Below are 23,087 nucleotides of genomic sequence, written 5' to 3'. Positions count from 1 at the left end.
GTGTTGTCTCACCCTTCACATGAGACTGAAAACGGAATAAAAGTTTTGAAAACCCTGCTCAGGGTTTGTGGGGGTGATTGCGTGAGTGTGGGCTGAGGAACAAACAGGAATAGTCACAATTTGTTGGATCTGAGGGTCTGTGCCTGAGCACCTGTGTGATCTATACCTGTGCAAGGAGCCTGCTGAGAGATTTTTCCCTCTCCTACACCATGAAAATCCACAAAAAAATGTGAGAGAGCAAGAATCCTGCTCATCCCCCTTAGAAATCCCTCCATTCCTCTATTTCTAAACCCTGAGCAAACATTTTAACCTGTCCTGAAAACTCTGAGATCCCTTTCTGAGCAGGCTGAGGATCTGGGAATGTCACACCTGAGGCTGAATGGGGGCAGGATTTCCTCTCCTCTCCTTGCTGTCTCTGGGGTTTCACTGCTGCAGCAAGGGGCAGGTACCTGTCCAGAGCAGCTCACCTGGGCAAGCTGAGAGGTGGCAGAGACAATTCACTGTCCCTGGAAGGCTTGGGGTGCCTCTGCCAGGGCTTTGCTTACACAGTCCTGGCTCCTGCACCTTCCTTGCTGCCAAACTTCCTCAAATCCTTGTGCCTGTGCTGGGATCAAAGCAGTGGCCACCACAAGGCTGGAACCCAGAGAGGAGCCAGGGTGGGAGGGCTGGAACCCAGAGGGGATCAAGAGTGGGAGAACCTGAAACCAAGAGGGGATCCAGGTTGGGAGGGCTGAAATCCAGAGGGGATCCAGGCTGTGAGAGCCTGAAATCCAGAGGGGATCCAGACTGTCAGAGCCGCTCTGCCTGGATAAAAACTTTTGCAAAGTCCTGGTGTTACATCATTTTCCTTCCTTTTGGGATCGTGCTCCCCTGGGAGCCCTGACTCATTCTCTGGGGATGGTGATGCAGAGTGTGATTATAAACATCTAATTGACAGAAAAACCTTTTTTTAGAGTGTTTGCTGTAATATTGTTGTGAGCTTGCTTGCCGGAGCTGGAATGGAGAGGGAAGTGCTTTATCAAGTGAGCAGAGTGGGTGGAGAAGAGGAAGTGAATATTTAAGTTTTGGTGGAGATCAACTTTTTTGCTCCTTGTTACAGTAACAGAAATTAGTCACTGAAAGAAGGAAAGGAGGAAGATTAATTTTCCTGATCTGCAAACACTAATGAACCTCACAGCAGTTTTGCATCTTTTTGTTTCTTTCTCTTCTCTTCTCTTCTCTTCTCTTCTCTTCTCTTCTCTTCTCTTCTCTTCTCTTCTCTTCTCTTCTCTTCTCTTCTCTTCTCTTCTCTTCTCTTCTCTTCTCTTCTCTTCTCTTCTCTTCTCTTCTCGCCAAACTCCAGGATGTTTTTCTGGACCCACATTCTGCTGCTCTCTCCCAATTCCTGCTCTGATAAGGTGTGAATACAGTGAGATAAGGAGATGGGTGCAGCAGAGCTGGGGCAGTTGATTCATTTCTGACAAAACCAGAATTATTTCAGCTCTTGCTGATGGATGGTTTGGCAGCGCTGAGCAAATGCCAGCTGATCAATCAGAGTTAACCAGCTGCAAATTCTCTAAATTCAGGTGATACCCAGGCAATCCATATGTTAGATGGGCTCCAAGAGTGTAGCAACAACTCTGCTGGAATTGTTGGAATTACCAGCAAAATCCTCGCCAGGATTTCTGTGCCTGTCACTTAGGGACTGATGAATGGGTCATTACCTGGGGAGATTCTCCTAAAGAACAAAAACTTCAGCAAAAGATGGGTTCCCAGACAAAAAGGTTGAAATCTGAGCAGCCCCTCTGCCAGCAGAGGTTTTGAACATCTCCTGGAAAAGTCAGGTGGGAAATCTCCACACTGAGGAAGTTTCTGCTGTTCCCTCACCTCAGTTTGAAAATTAACATCTAGACACAGTTAAGGGATAAAGGGGTTTTATTTCAGTGTTTGATAAGGAATTTTATGGTGCAACAATTGGTTGCAGTTTCAAAATGAAGATCTAGACACAGTTAAGGGGTAAAGGGCTTTTATTTCAGTTCTTGATAAGGATTTTTATGGTGCAACAATTTGTTATGGTGGAATACACTGAAATGCACACATAGGTAGATTGCATAGATGATTTTGTAGACCTTGCAAATTAACATATTTGACAAAGATGTCCTAATGAGAGGCTTGAATGGAGTGTCATCTTTTTATCTTAAATCCATCTAAGGGAAAATACTTTATGGGATATGTTTTAGAGGTGGTTTGGCTTTTTAAGACAGCACAAACCTTTCACCAGGCTGCTGCTCCCTCGCCCCAGTGTTCCCTGGCATGACTGAAATTCTGGAGATTCTCTGCCCCTTTTTCTGCTCTTAGTCACCTTTCTTGCCCAATATTCTCACCCTGAGCTTCTGGTGGGAAACTTTGGTAAGAGAACTCCCGTTCCCAGTAATTCATTGTGCAATGAAACCACTGTGTGATAAATACAAACGAGCCCAGCGTGCAAACACCACCTCCCATTTCTGTTTGCTTTCAAACCAAGGGACAAGGCCTTGATTTGATTCTTCATTTTTCATCTTCTCTTGTAAAAGAGAACTTGTCTGTCCTGCCTGGCAGGAGGCAAGGCTGGAACTCAAGAAGTGGCTGTGATGAATTTCACAAGGAACTGGTTCATTTCTTGCATTTTCTAGTCAGGATTCCATCATTGGTTCCTCTTTTTGAAGCAGATAAATTCATGTTCTGAGGGTGCATCCTGGGGAGGATACTCTCCAAATTCCCAGCTTTGTGGTGACATGGTGGGCTGGAGAACTGGGAGAATTGGGAGAATTGGAAGCTGTGGAAAGGTTCAGCAGTAGAACCATTGAATTTTGGAGTTCTCCTTGCTGGGAGAATGGGTCAGCACTTCCCACAGAATTATTTTTTTTTTCCCACAGATATTTCAGTTTGTCTGGCAAACAAACTGGGAAAAAAAGGTAATTTTGGCCTTTTTTCAGACAAGTTTTCTTCAGGGGAAAACCAAGACTGGCTCACAGAGCTGTGTGAAAGGACTCACCCGGATAAAAGAGTAAAATTTTACTGGAAGATTTCCATGTTTAATGAAGGCATCTCCATTCCTGAGACAACTTCACAAAACATCCAGTTCCATTTAAAATATTCTCTCCCAAACTGGTTTGAAATTGGCACTAAATTCTGTGCACCAGGGCACTGTTCTGGGGTGGCAGAACCTGCAGCACCTGGCCCTGCTCACTCCTGAGCCCCCAGACCCGATTTTGGATGGCCCCTTTTGCTCTCCAGGAAATGCTGATCCCCGGCAGCCCTGGGAGAAAGAGCAATTTCCTACCTGGCTTTGTCGCTCTCAAATACAGATTAGGACAAATCTGAGCCACAGAGATGATATTCACTTCATGAAAGCAGAGGCTATAAAGCAGAGGCCACTTTCCACCAGAAATCTCAACGGAGAAATTCAAATATTTCTATTTCCACTCACAAGCCTTCACCAGCTGTTTGGCTATTCATGAAAATCCTTTCAGTTTTCCACAACTGAGTGAGGACTCTTTCCAGGAGCGGCCTGTGGTGAGATTTCCAGTGCAGTCTTGCTCTGGATAGCCTTAGAATATTAATCTTCTCATGGTATTTTGTCACCACAACCAGTTATTCCACAAAGAAATGAGGCAAAAAAAAAAAAAAAAAAAACCAACAAAAAAACCCCCAAGTGACCCTCCAAGAGTTCTTTGAGTTTCTGGTATTCAGGCCTCAAAAAAAAGGTTTGATTTGAACTTTTTCAGTGGGAGTAAGTAATTACAGAAAGGCTCGATTTGGATTTTTTTCAATGGGAATAAGTAATTGGTGCTTTGCTTTATCCCCAGCCCGTTCAGTGGAGCTCAGAGGTTGGTGAGGCAGTTTTGGATGGAGGTGCAGTTGCCCTGGCAACAATCGGGAGTGAAATCAGAACCTTTGGAGCAGCCGGTGGAATGTGGTTCCACTTGGATGACAATGGGTCACAGCGTTTTAATGGGCAAAGTGCGCTCCAGCACAATTGGATTTATTGCCCCTGTGACATCAGATTAACACCGTTCCTGCAAATTCTTCAGCTTGGGACAGACCTCGCTGAAATCAGTGGAAAAACTTAAAAAAACGCCGTTAAATGTTTTTGTTTTCCAAATCGGGCCGAGGCTGTGTGTCCCAGGGGTTGGGGGGAATAGAGTGAAATCCAAGCTCCCTGCACAGAGCCCTAAGGAGAGGTTGGGCACCAGGAATGGGTCTGAGAAAGGATCCTGTCAGGAAAATTCATCCACAAACAGCAAAGGTTTCTGTCCAAAAAGAAGACAGAAGAGTCTTTTTTACTTTATTCTAATAAAGGCAGAGGCCATGGGGCATCCCTGGGGTGTCTCCAATTTTTGGAGGATGCAGCCTCCTTTTTATCCCAATTTCCTGGCTGTATTTCCCTCTCTCTTTCCCCATTTCTGAGGTACTTGAGAAGTTCAGACTTCCCAAAACACCTGATCGCAGAGATTCCCCTCTAATGCACAACCCTCCCTTTTCCTTTTTAATTCTTATGGAACTTGTGGGTTTTTCTTTCCTCATTGTTTTAATTCTTACAGAACTTACAGGTTTCCCTTCCTTTCATCTTTCAATGTTTTTTTCATTTATCAGCAACCCTAAAGTTTATTTGTAAAAGCAAATATATTTTTCCATTTATCAATCAGTGGAATCCTTCCCGTTGTTTGTCTCCCAGTGCTGGTTTTATCTCCCAGCAGACCCAGAGCTGGTTTGGAAAGACAAATCTGCCATTCCTCTCAAAGCAAGAGGGTCTGATGATGAGGATGGTGGTGATGATGATGATGGTGATGATCTCCTTTTCATCCCAGTATTCCTCTCTCTTTCCCCATTCCTGAGGTACTTGAGAGGTTCAGACTTCCCAAAACACCTGCTACCAGAGACTCCCCTCTAATGCACAACTCCCCCTTTAATTTTTCTTATGGAATTTATGAGTTTTCCCCATTGTTTCTTTCATCTTTCAATATCCAATTTCATTTATCAGCCAACCTAATATTTATTTGTAAAAGCAAATATCTTTTACCATTCATCAATCAGTGGAATCCCTCCCATTGTTTCTTTTATCCCCCAAGTCCTGGTTTTATCTCCCAGCGGGTTTTAAAGACAACTCTGCCGTTCCTCTCCCTCCTTTCTGCAGGGTGCTGCCCCAAACCTACCCGAGAGCTTCCGCCCTGGCTGGGTTTTGTGTCACCAAAACAATCCCAGCGATTTCCAGGATGGTAATTCGGGCTCTTAGAGCTGATTGCAGCCGCTGACAGATGAGACCTTGCAGGAGCAGGTCCTGAAGCAGCACAGGAAGAAAAGGTTCCCTGTTCTGTGTGGAGGGGCAATATTTCATCCCTCCTCCTGGATATTTTTTCCAATTCCTGCAATAAGGATTCTTTTATTCTGGAGGATCCCAGAGCTCTGTCTAAACAGATAACAATGCCCAGGACTGGGAAGGAAGAATGTGCAGCCTGCAGCTTGAGGAAATGCAGATTAGAGTGCCAAAATCTGCCCTGAACCAAAAGCACAGGTTTTAAATAATTCAATTTTCAATTATTAAATGGCGATTATTTTAAAATTTCAATTTTAAATAATTCAGCCTCCTAATATAAACACACAGAAGGGTTGGCATCCCTTGGGATGCCCCTACTGACCTCTGTCACACACAGAAATCCAGAGCCACCTGGTTTGGTGGCATCAGAAACGGCCTTTAGAATTGGAATATTCATGGATGAGAGGCACAGGAATGCTGGAATATTCATGGGTAAGAGGCACAGGAATATTGGAATATCCATGGATAAAGGGCACAGGAATTTTGGAATATCCATGGGTAAAGGGCACAGGAATATTCGAATATTGATGGATAAGGGACACAGGAATGTTGGAATATTCCTGGATGAGAGACACAGGAATATTGAAATATTCATGGGTAAGGGGCACAGGAATGTTGGGATATCCCTGAATAAGGGACACAGGAATATTGTAATGTTCATGGTTAAGGGGCACAGGAAGATTAGAATATTCCTGGATATGGGACAGAGGAATATTGGAATATTCCTGGATAATGGACACAGGAATGCTGGAATATTCGTGGATAAGGCACACAGGAATATTAGAATATCCATGGATAAAGGGGTATGGGAATTTTGGAATATTTCTGGATAAGTGGCACAGGAATGTTGGAATATTTCTGGATAAGGAGCACAGGAATTATGGAATATTCATGGATAAGAGACACAGGAATTTTGGAATATGCCTGGATAAAGGGCACAGGAATTTTGGAATATCCCTGAAAAAAGGGCACAGGAATATTGAAATATTCATGGATAAGGGACACAGGAATATTGGATTATTCCTGGATAAGGAGCACAGGAATTATGGAATATTCCTGGATATGAGGCACAGGAATGTTGGAATACACATTTTAATTAGGTGGCCCTGAACATTTAACCAGTTTTTCCTTTTGAATCAATGGAGCTGGTTCCCATTCATGCTTTAATAGGAAAAGCAGATTTTTGTCCTCAGCCACACTTCTAGTACCCTGCACATCCTTTCATTGTTGATAAGATGCTTTTACCACAATAAATCCCCAGGCTGGTGAGCTGCTCCATTCCTTGGAATTATCCTGGAGAACAATCGAGGCTGACAATGACACAGCCAGCTCTGCGTCCTCCCCAGAGGGAAATGGGCTCGGAGCTCTGTCCATAAACAGCCAAGGGTGTGGAGGGTGAGCAGTGACCTCAGAGCCGCGTTTTACACGGCACAACAAAGAGATCTCCCAGCCTGATTGGAAAAACACCCCCAGAGCAAAGCCAGGGCACAAGATCAGAATGATCAACACACGTCAGGGCGTGGAGGAGCCCCTGGCAGCTCCTGCAGACACCGGGAGCAGAGTCCTGGTGAGTGCAGAGAGCAGCAGGGACATCCCTGCATCCCTGCGGCTCTGGGATGGGCTGGAGGCCCTGATTCCTCAGGATTTTGGCTTTTATATATTTTATATATTTTATACATTTTATATATTTTATATATTTTATATATTTTATATATTTTATATATATTTATATATTTTATATATTTTATATATTTTATATATTTTATATATTTTATATATATATTTTAAAATATTTTTATATATTTTATATATATATATTTAAAATATTTGTATATATTTCATATATTTTATATATTTTTGTATTTTTGTATTTTATATATAAAATATAATATATATATAATATTTATATATGTAAACATATATTTTATGTATAAATATTAAATATTTCATCTATTTATATATTTTATACTTTTATATATTATATATAAAATTTTATGTATTTTATATATATTTATATATGTCTACATATATTTATATACATAGAAATATTTTATATATAAAATATATTTTATATATTTGTAACCCTGCAGCTCTTCAGCATGTAACTCTAAACTCCATGTACAGTGGGAGCTGCTGCTTTCCCATTTGGGGCAGACACAACAATTCCTCTCCAGGCCTGGCAATCAAGGACACCTCACTGCCTCAGGCCCTGAGATGGAAACAAAAGTGAATTTGGGGGCAGCAAATTTGGGGAAAATGACTTCATTACCTGGAGCTGTAATTAGAAGATTAACCCCCAAAATGGACCAAACTTATAAAAGTGTCAAAACCCATGACCTGTTGTCCATTTCGCATGGGCTTTGTCTGCCCTAAATGTACCTGAAGGCTCTTCAATAATTATAACCACTTTTTATTATTTTAATTTTGTCTGACCTCTGCTCTAGGTAGTCCCAAACAGACATCAGCCCATCCTCAGGGCTTTTTGGGGCCATTATTTTGTTCAGACCATTTTCCCTTTGTTCCAGAACTCCTGGCATTGTTCCAGCACCTCTGAGGTCTCTTTTTATTCTCCTTAATTCAATCTTTCCCTCCCTTGATCAGCCTTGAGGTTGCTCCCAAATTAAGATTAAGACACCCTAATGATGTTTTGGGGTTTTTTCTTTTTTTTTTTTTTTTTTCCTGTGGGAAACACCACTTTGTGTTTTTCAAAGACTTCACTTCCCAAGGTTCCTCTCATCCTGAGCTGATGGAGCTTGGCACCACGTGGAATGTTCCAGAAGAGGAATGCCACCAGCCTGAGCTCATGATTTGGGGCTGGGCAGGCCTTGGGAGTGATTTGGGGTTTCGTTAATCACCTCTGGATTTGTGTTTGAATCTGGCTCTGAGCAAGTCATGCTGTAATTCCATTTTATTCAGCGAGGAGTAAAAACAACCCATGAAAAATACAGGATACAAAACAGGATAAGATAAATCTCCCACTGAGGCTGTGTACATCACTCTTGAATTTAATTTAATTTTGATGGCCGATCATTTATCCAACTGCCCTGAATCAGGGCAGTAAATTTCAAACCAGAGGGTGAAATTCTCTTTAGCCACGCTCTTCTCTCTGGTGACAGCACCCCTGTAATGATATTGTGGAATAAATAAGAAAGAGATTTATTTCACAGGCCCACAGCACCTGTGAGGCCAAACAGAAAAGTTGTCTCTCAAAACAATCTTTGGGAATTGCCTTGGCAATAAAATCAACCCGAGTGCAGTTTAGATATCATTTTTGTGTGTGTGTGTGGAGTGTTGACACTTGCAGTGTAGCAGGTTTGTATTTGATGTATTTTTGTTAACATGGGCCCTGATAAGATCTGCTCCCTCTCTCACCCTGTTTGCCTGGAGAGGCAGAACAGGAAAAACACGGCTGGCTGAGCAGCCTGGTGGCAAACAGCTCGGGATTCCCATCCAGGAGCTCCTGCACAAGCAGGGCTGGGGGAAAATTCCACACCAAGAACTCCAGTCAGGAATTTCACACTCAGAGCTCTGTCCCAGGCCTTGAGGGGCACAAATCGGCCTCTGTGCGAGTCACAGGGAGGGAAAATCCTCTTTAAAACAACCCCTATGCTTAATTTATTTTAGATTCTTCTAGCTATATACATTGGTCACATCTACACACCTCAATAAGGGGCACAGGAATGTTGGAAAATTCATGGATAAGGGACACAGGAATATTGGAATATCCCTGAATAAGTGGCATGGGAATATTGAAATATTCATGGATAAGGGGCACAGGAATGTTGGCATATCCCTGGATAAAGGGCACAGGAATATTTCTGGATAAAGGGCACAGGAAATGTTGGAATATTAATGGATAAGTGTCACAGGAATATTGAAATATTCATGAATTAGGGGCACAGAAATTTTGGAATATCCCTGGATAAGGGGTACGAGAATATTAGAATATTCCTGATTATGGGGCACAGCAATATTGGAATATCCCTGAATAAAGGGTGCAGGAATGTTGGAGTATTTCTGGATAAAGAGCACAGGAATATTGAATATTCCTGGATAACAGGCATGGGAATGTTGGAATATCCCTGGGTAAGGAGCACAAGAATATTGGATTATTCCTGGAAAACAGGCCCAGGAATGCTGCAATACCCCTGGATAAGGGTCCCAGGGATGCTGGAATATTGCTGGATCAGGGACACAGGAACATTGGAACATTGCTGGATATGGTGCCCAGGGATGCTGGCATTCCCCTGTTCAGGGCCCAGCTGGCAGTGCCATGGCCCCAGGCCGTGTGTGCCCAGTGAGCAGCAAACAGGAAGGAGAGGGGCTGCTGTGAGAGCTCAGGAAGCAGAGCTGCTCGGTGACGTTAGGGAAGCTGTCCCTGGAAGATCCCTCCTGGAATATCAGCTCCTGCCCTCCCTCACAATCCCAGATAATTCACAAATAACCATAAATAATGCTGTGTGCTGGGAAGGGACACGGCAGCAGCACCAGAGCTGGGGCTCTGTGAAATGAGTGCTCAGCACTCTCTGATCTCACCCTGCCATTGTTCCTGGCCTGCCACTCACCCACTGCTGATTACATTAATTCATTAATTACATCATGGCTATTCACAGCTGCCACAAACTGTTCTCCCGCTCCTGGGACAAAGGGGGGGGAAAGTTCCTCGATGGATTTTCTGGGGATGAGAGAAATCCCTGAGGTGCAGTGTGGGGTGGAACCTGCAGAAGGATGGGAATGGAGCTTCCATGGGCATCAGGACAGACACCCTGAGCCAGGGGAGCAGGAATTGCTAATTAGGCTGGCACTGGGGTTTGATTGCCTCACAGCTCATTTGCATTAAAGCCCAGGGGCCTGCAGAGTTAAGGAACAGGTTGGTTACTGATTATATATAAGTAATATATAATATATATAAATACAACATATATAAAACATGTATAAATAATATATAACACATATAAATATAATATAACATATATAAAAATACATATAAACAATAACTCTAAAAAAACAACAAATTTTATTTTACTGATACATAAACATAAATATAACATTTAAAATAAAATATATTATGTACATCTATCTAATAATTCAAAATCCATTGAAACATAAATTAAAACATACATTTAAAAATATAAATTAAATACATATAAAAATATAAATTTAAAACCATAAAATAATAATAATAATAATAATAATAATAATAATAATAATAATAGTAATAATAATAATAATAATAATAATAATAAATTGATAATAAATTCCTGGATAAGTGCCACAGGAATATTGGAAGATCCCTGAATAAGGGGCACAGAAATGCTGGAATTTCCCTGAATAACTGGGCACAGGAATATTGGAATATCCCTGGAATAAAGTGCATGGGAATATTACAATATTCATGGATAAAGATCACGGGAATGTTGGAATATCCCTGAATAAGTGGCATAGGAATATTGGAATATCCCAGGATAAGGGGCACAGGAATGTTGGAATATTCCGGGATAATCAGTTGGCTCAAACTGACCAAGAGCAGGGTTGGATGGGATTTGGGGAAGGAATTCCTGGCTGTGGGATGAGGATGCCCTGACACAGGTGCCCAGAGCAGCCGTGGCCGCCCCTGGATCCCTGGAATGTCCAAGGCCAGGCTGGATTTGGAGCACCCTGAGACAGTGGGAGGGCAGATGGGAAGCAGAAGGATTGGCTGTGAGCAGCAGGAAAAGTCCCTTTGCAGCAAAAAGAGTGAGAGAGAGAGAGGAAGGAAGTGTCGGAAGGAAGTGTCGGAAGGAAGTGTCGGAAGGAAGTGTCGGAAGGAAGGAAGGAAGGAAGTGTCGGAAGGAAGGAAGGAAGTGTCGGAAGGAAGGAAGTGTCGGAAGGAAGGAAGTGTCGGAAGGAAGGAAGGAAGGAAGGAAGGAAGGAAGGAAGGAAGGAAGGAAGGAAGGAAGGAAGGAAGGAAGGAAGGAAGGAAGGAAGGAAGGAAGGAAGGAAGGAAGGAAGGAAGGAAGGAAGGAAGGAAGGAAGGAAGGAAGGAAGGAAGGAAGGAAGTGTCGGAAGGAAGGAAGGAAGGAAGGAAGGAAGGAAGGAAGTGTCGGAAGGAAGGAAGGAAGGAAGGAAGGAAGGAAGGAAGGAAGGAAGGAAGGAAGGAAGGAAGGAAGGAAGGAAGGAAGGAAGGAAGGAAGGAAGGAAGGAAGGAAGGAAGGAAGTGTCGGAAGGAAGGAAGGAAGGAAGGAAGGAAGGAAGTGTCGGAAGGAAGGAAGGAAGTGTCGGAAGGAAGGAAGGAAGGAAGGAAGGAAGGAAGGAAGGAAGGAAGGAAGGAAGGAAGGAAGGAAGGAAGGAAGTGTCGGAAGGAAGTGTCGGAAGGAAGGAAGGAAGTGTCGGAAGGAAGGAAGTGTCGGAAGGAAGTGTCGGAAGGAAGGAAGTGTCGGAAGGAAGGAAGTGTCGGAAGGAAGGAAGGAAGTGTCGGAAGGAAGTGTCGGAAGGAAGGAAGTGTCGGAAGGAAGTGTCGGAAGGAAGTGTCGGAAGGAAGTGTCGGAAGGAAGTGTCGGAAGGAAGTGTCGGAAGGAAGTGTCGGAAGGAAGTGTCGGAAGGAAGGAAGGAAGGAAGGAAGGAAGGAAGGAAGGAAGGAAGGAAGGAAGGAAGGAAGGAAGGAAGGAAGGAAGGAAGGAAGGAAGGAAGGGAAGGAAAGGAAGGGCCTTAAGGTGTCCTACAATGGGTTTATTTAGGTTTTGTGGGTGGTGGATTTTTTTTTAAGGAACAAGCCTTGGAGCCAATCCCAAAGCAGCCCTGAAGGTTCTGACTTGTCACATTTGTGGTCTCGGAGCTGAAACCCTTCCAGGGTTACACAACAATGACTAAAACTGGAAACCTTTCAGATCATTTCCAAAATGAAGCAGAAATCTGAGGTGATTGCTAAAGCAACACTGCAAAGAGAGAGAGGAACACTACTTTGAGTGTGGGGTGAGAGGGATTATTACCAATTTAAGAGAGACCCAGTTTAATTTGGAGGTTTGGGGTTGTTTTCTTTTTGATTTGATCTCAGAACAGAATTATCCTGGAAGCCAGATCTTCACATTGTTTTGCTTAATGTTTTACAAACAGGCTGTTGAGTGAAGTTGTCACCGAACAAAAATTCACCCCTATTGTTTACACAATGGGAAAAGGGAGTCATAAAAGGGGTGTAGCAGCAATTTGTTAGGTATTAGGTTACGGTGCAAGAGGGATTATCCTCACAAAACACTGAGCCCTGAACTCCACATATCGGGATTAAATTGACAATTATATCCAGTGGAAGTCTTTGAAAGGCTCAGCTTGATGCTCGAGGCTTTGGATTGACTGTTCTGACAATCAGGAGTTGGAGTTGTTCTGGCACAGCTCAAGAGGAACCACATGAAAATAGAAATGTGATAAGAAAATCTGCTCCTGCTGGTGTTTGCTTTGTGGCAGCTCTTCAATGGGTAAAAGTCGGTGCTGGGTTTGTTCCTGGTTGTGCCACTGCACTCCTTTATGACCTTTGAAATACAGGAATTTCCTCCCGTGTCTGGTTGGGGTGAAGTTTTTAAAGTGTTATCAGTTTGGGCGTTCAGTGTGGAGGCCCCTGAACACAGATCTCTGGAGCACTTCTGTATCTCCCTGAGCATTTCAGGATCCAGCACAGTAAAACCCTGGCCTTGGTTTAAATAATTAACAATTATTCTGGTTTCAGAACTCTGATACATTTATTCTTTAGAACAACTCTCTGCCATTTAAATAAATCTGAGATTTCTCTGTTTCTGCCATTTAAATAAATCTTCTGAGTTTTCTCTGTTTCTGCCTTCCTACCACCCTGCCTGGCTTGGCTGCTTTATTTTTATCTCTGAAAAACTTTCATTTGAAGGGGCGAAATACATTTATAAGAACAGAGAGCAAAAAAAAAAAAAACCATTTCAGCTGTGCTGCAGTGCAAGGGGAGGCTCAAGATGTGCACAAACATGCCCAGAAATCCAGGAAAAAACCCACAGAAAGTAAAAGCAAGGCAGAAAAGGGGGAGGGTTTAAGTGTCAGTGTTAGAGGAAGGTGAAAACGCTTCCTGGCAACATCTGAGTCATTTGCAACAGCAGATCCCTGGGCTTTAGTGAGTAGAGAATGCTTTTAAACCCTTCCCCACCCCCGTTGTTAATCTTTACCAGGTAACAGGACCTCTCATGGAATCGTGGGGCTTTCTTAGGGATGTGTCAAATATTTCCCAGTTTGGAAAATCAGGCTTTTGAAACGACTCTGAGGTTGGAGGTCATCAGTCTGGCTGGGACTCTGTGGCCCTTGGTAATAATTTGGTGATAATCAGATTTTTGTGAATGTTCTGCAACAGAGGGACAAACAGCTGGGTTCCCAAACTCCCTGGGCTGCTCTGGGACAGGGAAATCACATTTCTGCTCCATGGTGTCCCCAGGAACGAGGGACAGACCCTAAAACTGATTTACATAATCCAGGAAAATAATTTGATTCACATAATCCAGGAGCACCCAAAGGTGGGCCTGGACATGAATGTTCTGAGCTACATCAGTGTCAGAGAGTTATTAATTATGATACATGATTATTAATTATTATTGTTATTATTATTCCACTTGAGGGACTTGGAGAGGTGGCCTGGAAAAGTGCAGGTTTGGATTATGTTTAAACACACCCAAAATACTGGGCAGGAGTGGCTGAGGAGGCTCTTTCCAGAGATTTTAGGCCACCTGGGGCAGTGTCCATTGTGTAATTTAGAATTTTGGGTCACCTGGGGCTGTGTTCAATGTGTAATTTGGGGTTTTAGATCCCCTGGGGCAGTGTCCACTGTGTAATTTGGGATTTTGGGTCACCTGGAGCAGTCCCCACTGTGTAATTTAAGGTTTTAGTGGGGCAGTCCCCACTATGCAATGCCAAATGCCTCTGAGAAATCCAAGTTTTAACAAAACCAAGAAAGCTTAACCCAGGTCCTGGGAGCAATCCTTGTCTGGTAGCCCTGCTCTGCACTGGTTCTTTTTTGCTCCATCCATCTCCAGGGCTCGATTTTTGATTTTGCTTTAGGGAGCTCTACATCACATTCCCTTTTTTATTGCAGATTTACTTTGGATTGTTTTGGGAAGTCCCAACCTGTTCCCTGGCTTCCTGTACCAGCCAAAAACTCATCTCAGACATCCACTGGAGTATTTCAATAGCTACAACTTGTGCTTAGGACAAACCCTGTGTAAAGTCAGAATTCCCAAAAGTCATCTCCACATCAAAATTGTCTCCTGGTTGTGGCAGATGACCAGAAAATCAGAGTGGCCTTTACCCCATTGCTGTGTGTGCCACCACCCAAGGTTCTCCCCACCAAAATCCAAAGTGAAACACAATTTTGCAAATGTGAAGATTTTCTGATGGTGACAACAGAGAGTGGGATCCATTTAGGAGTATTTGACTCCTAAATTTGAGTCCCTTTTAGAGTCCTGGGGCGTTTAGGAGTATTTTCAATGAACTCTAGTTTGAAGCAATCAATAAGAAAAGCACAACAATCATGGGATATTGAGTTGGGAGGATGAAAGATCATCTAGTGACGATTTTGGGGCCCTGATACCCCAAAATCCCACCCTGGGCACCCTTAGGAGTGGTGTCCAAACATTCCTGGAGCTCTGGCACCCTTGTGGATGTGCCCATTCCCTGGGCATCATTGGCAGAGGTGTCCAAACCCTCCTGGAGCTCTGGCATCCTCGGGGTTGTGCCCATTCCTTGGGGACTCTCTGAGAGAAGAACCTGTTCCCAAAATCCAACAAAACCTTCCCTGACCCAACTCCAGCATTCCCTGGGTCCTGCCCCTGTCAGACAAGAGAGGTTGGAGCTGCCCCTCAACACAAAGCCCCACAAATATTTTTATTTAAGGTCGCATTGGCTCCTGATTGCAGTTCCCTTCATTTTCACACCTCACATTATGAGGTCCCTTAAAAAAAAAAAAAAAAACAACCAAAGAACCAAACCCTCAACAGTTTCCAGTTTTTGTTTGTTGTTAAAGACAAGTTTGAAAATGTTGGGTCTTCAACAGAGCAGGCTGCAGTGTTTGTTTAAAACTCCGAGCAAAGCAAGTCATATGAATGTTTCCAAAGACCCTATTCCAAGAAGTATTTTTGGAAACATTAATGTTGTGTTTTTTAATGAAGGCCACATTCTGAGGCTACGACACCATATGTCACATTCATTTCTAGACTGGAAAAAAAAAAGAGAAAAAAAAAAAGAAATGGAAACTATGTTTGGCTTTTAAGTGTTTTTGGATGAATGTCTCTGCATGCTTGTCATTGTTCCTTGGAAGAGGGGAGAGTTTTTGGGTTGTTAATCCAGTCCATCCAATATATTTTACACTCCTGGGCCTGACTCTCCTCTGCCTGAAAGTGTGTGCAGTCATTTCTGCTCAGCTGAAGGGAGTGAGGACCTGAGGAAAAGAATTCCCCTAGGAAAGTTGGTTTTTCTGAAATTTGCTCTTCTTAAATTCATTTTCCATGGGTTTCTTGGCTCCACTGAAAACCTACATCCGAACTCTGAAACCATCTTAAAGATGGGAAAAGGGCTTGTCATTTTTCCATCAAAACCTTGCAGTTTCTGGAAGAATAATGACAGGTTTCCCACAAAAATATTAGATTTGGTTTTTCTTTTTTTTTTTTTTTATTTATTTTGTTTTCCTTTAAGAATATGAGTTAGAGGCATGAAACTAGCAAAAAATTGGAATTTTTCTGCTGTGTCCCCATCACTTCTGGCTGGTTTGTGTGTTAATGGCTGGGATGTCATGAAATGAGCTGGAGACTTGAAGAAAAAGGATTTGCCTTTTTAAATGTCATAGTTTTTATTGGATTTCAGGTGATGAGATCTCAATTTCTAACATAATTCTTGTTCTTGGTCACTGAATATGGCCCAGGACTGGCATTGCTCAGTTCCTCTCTGCTCTGACAGAGGAATCTCCTAATCCACATCACTTCCTAAATTTGTGTCACCCACAACTTCCATGAACACCCTCCCTGTTTGTTCCAAACTCATTAATCAAGATTTAAATATTTTTGGCAGCCGGATATTTTTTGTTTGCCTTGATGAAGGATTTCAGAGGCTTTCCAGGACCTCAGAGGGGTTTCTTTTTTTCATTTGAAATGTAAATAATTTTCTCCAAATTGAACAAACATGTCTCTGTAGCACCAGCTCAGTCAAGTTCACTTCACAAGAGCAGGTTTTTCTGGAACATAAATAATGATGGATGATCGTGTGTTTGATACATTTTTTGGTTAAAACACACCAGCACTGAATTTCCCTGCCTATGTGATTGAAGTTTTACCTCTAAATAAGAGGATTTCCCTATATTTTTTTTCTCAGTGGAGGAAAACAAGGAAAATTGCAAAAAGCAATTAATTATCTCCAATATTTGGCCAAATTTAAGTGGTTTTGTGCCATTTGTGACTTCTCAGGGGAGCTTGTCATGCTTTTAATGTTGCTTCATGGGATCATTAAAGGAGTTACTCACAACAGGGTCACCACAAAGGATTGGATTTCTCTTTTCATCTACAGACCAAATTTTAGGGTTGATAAGGACATTTCTAACTGGTTGAATTTGTAGCTGTGCCACATTTCCAGGCCTGGTTTTGAGCAAAATTGTGTGATGGATGTCACAGCCTGTACCCTTCCAAAACTTACCTGTGATGGTGATTTTAAGCTCACCTGGGGCAGTGTCCACTGAGCAATGCCAAATGGCTCTGAGAAATACAAGTTTTAACAAAACTAAGAGAGGTTAACTTAAGTCCTGGGAGCAGTCCTTGCGTCTGCAGTGGTTCTTTTTTGCTCCATCCACCTCCAGGCGTAAATGGAATCAGATCTGGAAATCCAACTAAAAACAGACTTTCTCCTTTATTTCACAGATTTCCAATGAACAAAGCAAACAACCCCTGGGACCTTCTGTAAGCTGAGGCAGAGATGAGGAAGATGAATGACCAAAGTGGCTGCTACAGGCCCGTAAATATCCAGGGGAACAAGGTCAGTTACCGCGGCAGCTGCGGGGACAGCGCGGAAAAGGAGGTGAAAAGGCAGCAGAGGAGATTCCTGCACAAGGATGGCAGCTGCAACGTCTACTTCAAGCACATCTTCGGGGAGTGGGAGAGCTACGTGGTGGACATTTTCACCACGCTGGTGGACATCAAGTGGCGCCACATGTTTGTGATTTTCTCCCTGTCCTACGTGCTCTCGTGGCTGTTCTTCGGCCTGGTGTTCTGGCTGATCGCCGTCCAGCACGGGGACCTGTTCAGCGATGAGGAGGAGGTCACCCCCTGTGTGGCAAATGTGCACAGCTTCACAGGAGCCTTCCTGTTCTCCCTGGAGACCCAGACCACCATTGGGTATGAGCTGTTGTTCGTTGGAGTGTCCCCGAGGAGTCCCCATAAGCTGTTTGTTCTCTGGTAGCAGCAGGCTGGCAAGGAGGCTCCACACGGCTTCTGAGGGGGCTCATTAAATGGGGGTTTATTGGGGGTCCCATCCCCAATATTGGGGTTTCTGAGGGTGGAGAGGGGAAGGGGAGGGAGGGGGAGAGAGGGAGAAAAGGGCCAAGAGACCCTGGTCTGCCTCCCACAGCTTGACAGGGAGATTCAAAGTGGGCACGGAATAAGACTTGGGCCAATGGGATTACAGATGGATGATACTTCAGGGGAGGATTGCAGGCTTGGAATAAATTGTACATTTTCCATTGCTGGCTGGGGGCTCTGTACAAATCACAAATGGGATGGGACTGCTAGGAACAACCTTGAGATGTTTTATTGTCCAGCATTAGTCTCATTACATGGTTATGACAATGGGAAGATGCCATCTCAGAGAGTCCGAGCCAGATAACTGATTGGCCATTAATTAGAAACAACCAACATGGACCAATCAAGGATGCACCTGTTGCATTCCACAGCAGCAGATAATTATTATTTACATTTTGTTCCTGAGGCCTCTCAGCTTCTCAGGAGAAAAAAAACCTAAGGAAAGGATTTTCCATAAAACATGTCTGTGACACAAACCCCTCTGATTTTATGGATTCCCACAATTCCCCCTCTTGGTTCACTTGTCTAGTTATTCTAGACAAGCATTAATATACAGAATATTTGTCCTTACTTCTCTACTTCTTACATATTTTTTCTACCATTTGATTTGTCCTTTTCTACTTCTTACATAATTTTTCTGCTGACCAATCTCATAGCTACTGCTTAGCTCCAATCACAGTTCTGCTGTCTCTGAGGCGTGCCTTTTGCAGCTTTCCCAAACTCCACTAATTTTATGGATTCCCACAATTCCCCCCCTCGGTTCACTTAAAAAGAAACCTTTACAGAGGTTTCCATTGGTTTCCAAAGGTTACAAAGGTTTCCATTGGTTTCCAAAGGTTACAAAGACCACCATTTAACTTGAATGTGCCCCCACAGGTACGGCTACCGCTGCGTGACCGAGGAGTGCTCGCTTGCCATCCTCATGGTGATCCTGCAGTCGGTGCTGAGCTGCATCATCGACACCTTCATCATCGGGGCGGCCTTGGCCAAGATGGCCACGGCCCGCAAGAGGGCCCAGACCATCCGTTTCAGCTACTACGCCGTGGTCGGGCTGAGGGATGACAAATTCTGCCTGATGTGGCGCATCGGGGACTTCCGGCCCAACCACATGGTGGAGGGCTCGGTGCGCGCGCAGCTGCTGCGCTACAGGGAGGACAAGGAGGGCAGGATGACCATGGAGTACCGCGACCTGAAGCTGCTCAACGACCAGATCATCCTGGTCACGCCCGTCACCGTCGTCCACGAGATCGACAGCGACAGCCCCTTGTACGGCCTGGACCGCAAAGCTCTGGCCAAGGACAACTTTGAGATCTTGGTGACGTTTGTCTACACGGGCGACTCCACGGGCACCTCCCACCAGTCGCGCAGCTCCTACGTGCCCAGGGAGATCCTGTGGGGCCACAGGTTCAACGACGTGCTGCACGTCAAGAAGAAGTACTACAAGGTGGACTGCTTGCAGTTCGAGGAGACCACAGAGGTGTACGCCCCTCACTGCAGCGCCATGCAGCTGGAGCAGAAGGAGCAGGAGTGGAACCGCGCCGAGAAGACGCAGGAGAAGCAAGCGGAGAAGTCAGCCCTGGAGATCAAGTACAGCCAAAAGTCCCACAGCGCTGTTGCTCTCGTCACCAGCTGTGAGGAGCCTGAAGAGCCGGTGACAGCTCCCAGCGAGCCTCCTGGAGATGTTTCCTACAGGAAAGCAGCTGTGACCTTGAGCAGGCTCTCCATAGAGTCCCAAATCTGACTTTTCCTGCCCTTGGAACCCCTCCCAACAAACTGTCCCCTCGTAGCTCCTTGGATGCAAACAATGAACTCGTGTGCAGCAGTATTTGTATCCCAGACCTTGCTGACAGCGTGCCCACACTGTCACACATTGTCACACCCTGTCACAATGGGCTGGGCTGCCAGGGACAGCTGTGGGCACAAGGGAGCAGCTGCCACTTGGGATGCCCAGAGAGCCCCTCGAGCAAACCCTCTGTGAACTTTCTTCACAGGACTGGCCACGTCCAGGGACACAGAATGACCTTGGCAGGGCACACAAACCATGCCCTGGGTCTTCATTGGTTTGGAAAGTCCATTCCCAGTCCCTCCAGGAAGTTCTGAAGCTCCATTATCCCAACAAACGATTCCTCAGGTGGAGCCTCATCCCAGAGCTTCTCTGAGGAATCTATGGGGCTGTTTTTTGTAAGACAAGGGAATAAGTGACGCCCCAGGGACAGCTGTGGGCACAAGGGAGCAGCTGCCACTTGGGATGCCAAGAGAGCCCCTCGAGCAAACCCTCTGTGAACTTTCTTCCCCTGCAGGGACCAGGGTTGGCCATGCCCAGAATGACCTCAGCAGGGCACACAAACCATGCCCTGGGCCCTCTGGGTAGGGGTTTCAAAGCTGCCTCACAGGTTTGGAACGCCCATTCCCAGTTTCTCCAGGAAGCTCTGAAGCTCCATTATCCCAACAAATGATTCCTCAGGTGTAGGAATCCCAGAGCTCCTCTGTGGAATCTATGGGGGTGTTCTTTGTAGGACAAGGGAATAAGTGACCCCAGTGCTCCTGGGAGGCTTTGGACACCCTGTGTTCACACCCTGCCCAGTCCTGTGGGATCCACAATAAAACCCTGGAGAGCTTTCATTCCCTAATCATGAGCCATTCCCTGAGGTGCTGCTCCCTCAGCAGCTGGAGGGATGCAGGAGGTCAGAAAAAAAAAATTAAATCAAAACAAGACCTCCAGTTTTAAATCAGCCAAATCAGGTTGAGCCTTGAGGAGAAGATCATGCCTGGAGTGAGCTGTGCAATATTTTGTATCAAATCTTCTTTCATTTCATTTCGCTTTTCTTTTTAGCGTATTGCACTTCCTTGCAAAGACAAGGATCAATCTGGAGAGCAAACAGGGTAATTTTGTCAAAATGAAAAAGGCTTGTCTCAGCTGGCTGTGTGAAAATGATCCTTCACGGAGAAATCCAGCAACTCCTCTGTGGGCTCAAACTGGGAAAAAAAGGAAAACGCTCTGAAGGTGTCTGTGACGTGGAAGTTCCTGCTCTGCACATCTCTGTAATTATCCAGTGAGCAATGCCTCATCATGCTTTTTGCCCCCTGATGATTGCAGTTCATTTGCATTGTGTTTAATTATCCTGCAAACGTAAAATAATCATATTGGAGCTTGGGGGGTTGGTCTCACCTGCTCTTAGCAGCCAAGAAATTCAGTGTTTGGCTGCTCTCTGTGGCTCCTGGAGCTCTTCTGTCTACACAGGGGACTTCACTCCTCCTTCCCCAGGTTTTTGGGGAGTTGAGGGCAGCAGGATGAGTTTTTCCTGGAAGTGTTCATCCCTCTCCATTTATTGCTGAAGGAGATGAAATGGCCGCTGTGGAAATGCTGGCTAACTTTAGGCTGCTAAAATTAGCTCTGACGAGTCACTCACATCACTCTGACTAATTAATTGGGTTTTTATGAGCTCATCACGTTTAATGAAGAAAAAATAGCTTGCTAAGTGTTTTGTTGGGTTTTTTTTTCCCCCTGCAATTTACTCCGTGTAGTAGTAGGATTGCTGGATTATTTTAATGTATTTCTCTTTTGCTAGCACTTGTCTCTGGATAAATATGATCCCTTTAGGTAAAACTGAAGCCTGGGGGGTGTTAGTTATTCCAACAGTCATTAATTAGCCTCTTTTATGTGCTGATTCATCAGCAGCAACCACTTATAAGTGCAGTAAAAACCAACTTCTTGTATCCTGGATTTAAACACTGGCAGACATGGGGGAAATAGTCTAGGAAAAAATGGAAAGGAATGTAGGAAAATGTAGGAAAATGTGGAAGGGTCTCTGTACTTTTCTGTGGTGTTGGAAAAAAACACCATTGGGATTGAGTAAAATAGAATATCACCTTCCAGACATGGGAATTAACCCTTCCACTGCCCTCAGATCCTGACTGGGATGCTTTTATTTAATGCTTTCCCATTTTTGGGAAAGATGGGGAGCAATTGCTCCTTCCCAAGGTGCCAATTGTGACCAAAACGCCCCAATTCCTTCCCAAGGTGCCAATTGTGACCAAAACACCCCCATTCCTTCCCAAGGTGCCAATTGTGACCCAAATGCCCCCATTCCTTCCCAAGGTGCCAATTGTGACCAAAACACCCCCATTCCTTCCCAAGGTGCCAATTGTGACCAAAACACCCCAATTCCTTCCCAATGTGCCAACTGTGACCAAAACGCCCCAATTCCTTCCCAAGGTGCCAACTGTGACCAAAATGCCCCCAAGTCCTTCCCAAGGTGCCAACTGTGACCAAAATGCCCCCAATTCCTTCCCAAGGTACCAATTGTGACCAAAGTGCCCCCAATTCCTTCCCAAGGTGCCAATTGTGACCAAAATGCCCCCAAGTCCTTCCCAAGGTGCCAATTGTGACCCAAATGCCCCAATTCCTTCCCAAGGTGCCAATTCCAGGTGCAGCTCCCCCTGTGAAGCTCAGGAGCTCAGCTGCCTTTCCCTCCCCAAGTTCTCTTCCCTGTGGTCCTCTGGAAAATAAAAATCTTCCTTTGGAATGGCTTTGCTGGAAGTGGAAGCACCAGGAGCCTGATTTAGGGATTTGTCCTGTGTGTTCTGGCACAGAGAGATGCAAATGATAAATACAAACACGGGAGTGTGGCTGGTAAGGTGTGCCTGGGTCAGGAAGAAACTTCTCTCCCAGGCATGTTAATTCATAAAAAAACATTTTATATCTTCTTCCACTTTTATCTCCAGCCTCTGATCCCAGCCCATGCTGCTCCCAACCAGCCTGGCTTTTTTTTTTTTCCTGTTTGTTACTTTAATTTCATTTATCCCAATACAAACACAATGTATAATAATGATGAATAGCAATGCATGCAGTTCTTCCTTTTTGTTTGTTTTTTTTTTTTTTTTTTATGAATAAAGACATCAAAATAAAGAACATTCCTCTGCCACACACCTTGTGAGAGCACATTGGGCTTTTCTTCTCTTCAGCTACAAGTTTTAAACTTCCATATCCAGTTTCTCTGGGCAACCTGTGACAGGAGCTCATCAACTTCACAGGGAATAATTTCTCCATAATTCCTCATCCATCCCTGCCCTCTGTCAGCGGGAGCCATTCCCTTTGTCCTGTCCCTCCATCCCTGGTCCCAAATCCCTCTCCAGCTCTCCTGGAGCCCCTTTAGGCCCTGGAAGGGGCTCTGAGGTTTCTCTGGAAGCTTCTCCTCTCCAGGTTTATTTTTAGG

At 44.4% G+C, this 23,087-nt stretch overlaps 1 protein-coding gene across 7 annotated transcripts in view; it reads left to right on the top strand.

Moving 5' to 3' along the window:
* KCNJ16 (potassium inwardly rectifying channel subfamily J member 16) overlaps positions 1 to 22,798 on the top strand; it is a 39,828-nt gene extending 17,030 nt beyond the window's left edge. For 3 of the 7 annotated variants that reach the window (XM_059486003.1, XM_059486000.1, XM_059486001.1), the window contains 3 exons: positions 17,215 to 17,688; positions 18,748 to 22,115; positions 22,237 to 22,798. In XM_059486003.1, coding sequence (XP_059341986.1) covers positions 17,270 to 17,688; positions 18,748 to 19,612 — 1,284 coding nt within the window. In that variant the 5' untranslated portion in view covers positions 17,215 to 17,269 and the 3' untranslated portion in view covers positions 19,613 to 22,115; positions 22,237 to 22,798. Of the gene's footprint in view, positions 1 to 17,214; positions 17,689 to 18,747; positions 22,116 to 22,167 lie in introns of all 7 variants that reach the window. The other 4 variants (XM_059486005.1, XM_059486006.1, XM_059486007.1 and 1 more) reach the window with 4 other exon arrangements.
* The last annotated feature ends 289 nt before the right edge of the window (positions 22,799 to 23,087 follow it).

Source organism: Ammospiza nelsoni, chromosome 19, assembly GCF_027579445.1.
Source record: "Ammospiza nelsoni isolate bAmmNel1 chromosome 19, bAmmNel1.pri, whole genome shotgun sequence".
NCBI classification, from domain to species: Eukaryota; Metazoa; Chordata; class Aves; order Passeriformes; family Passerellidae; genus Ammospiza; species Ammospiza nelsoni.
This window is presented reverse-complemented; position numbering and strand designations above follow the sequence as displayed.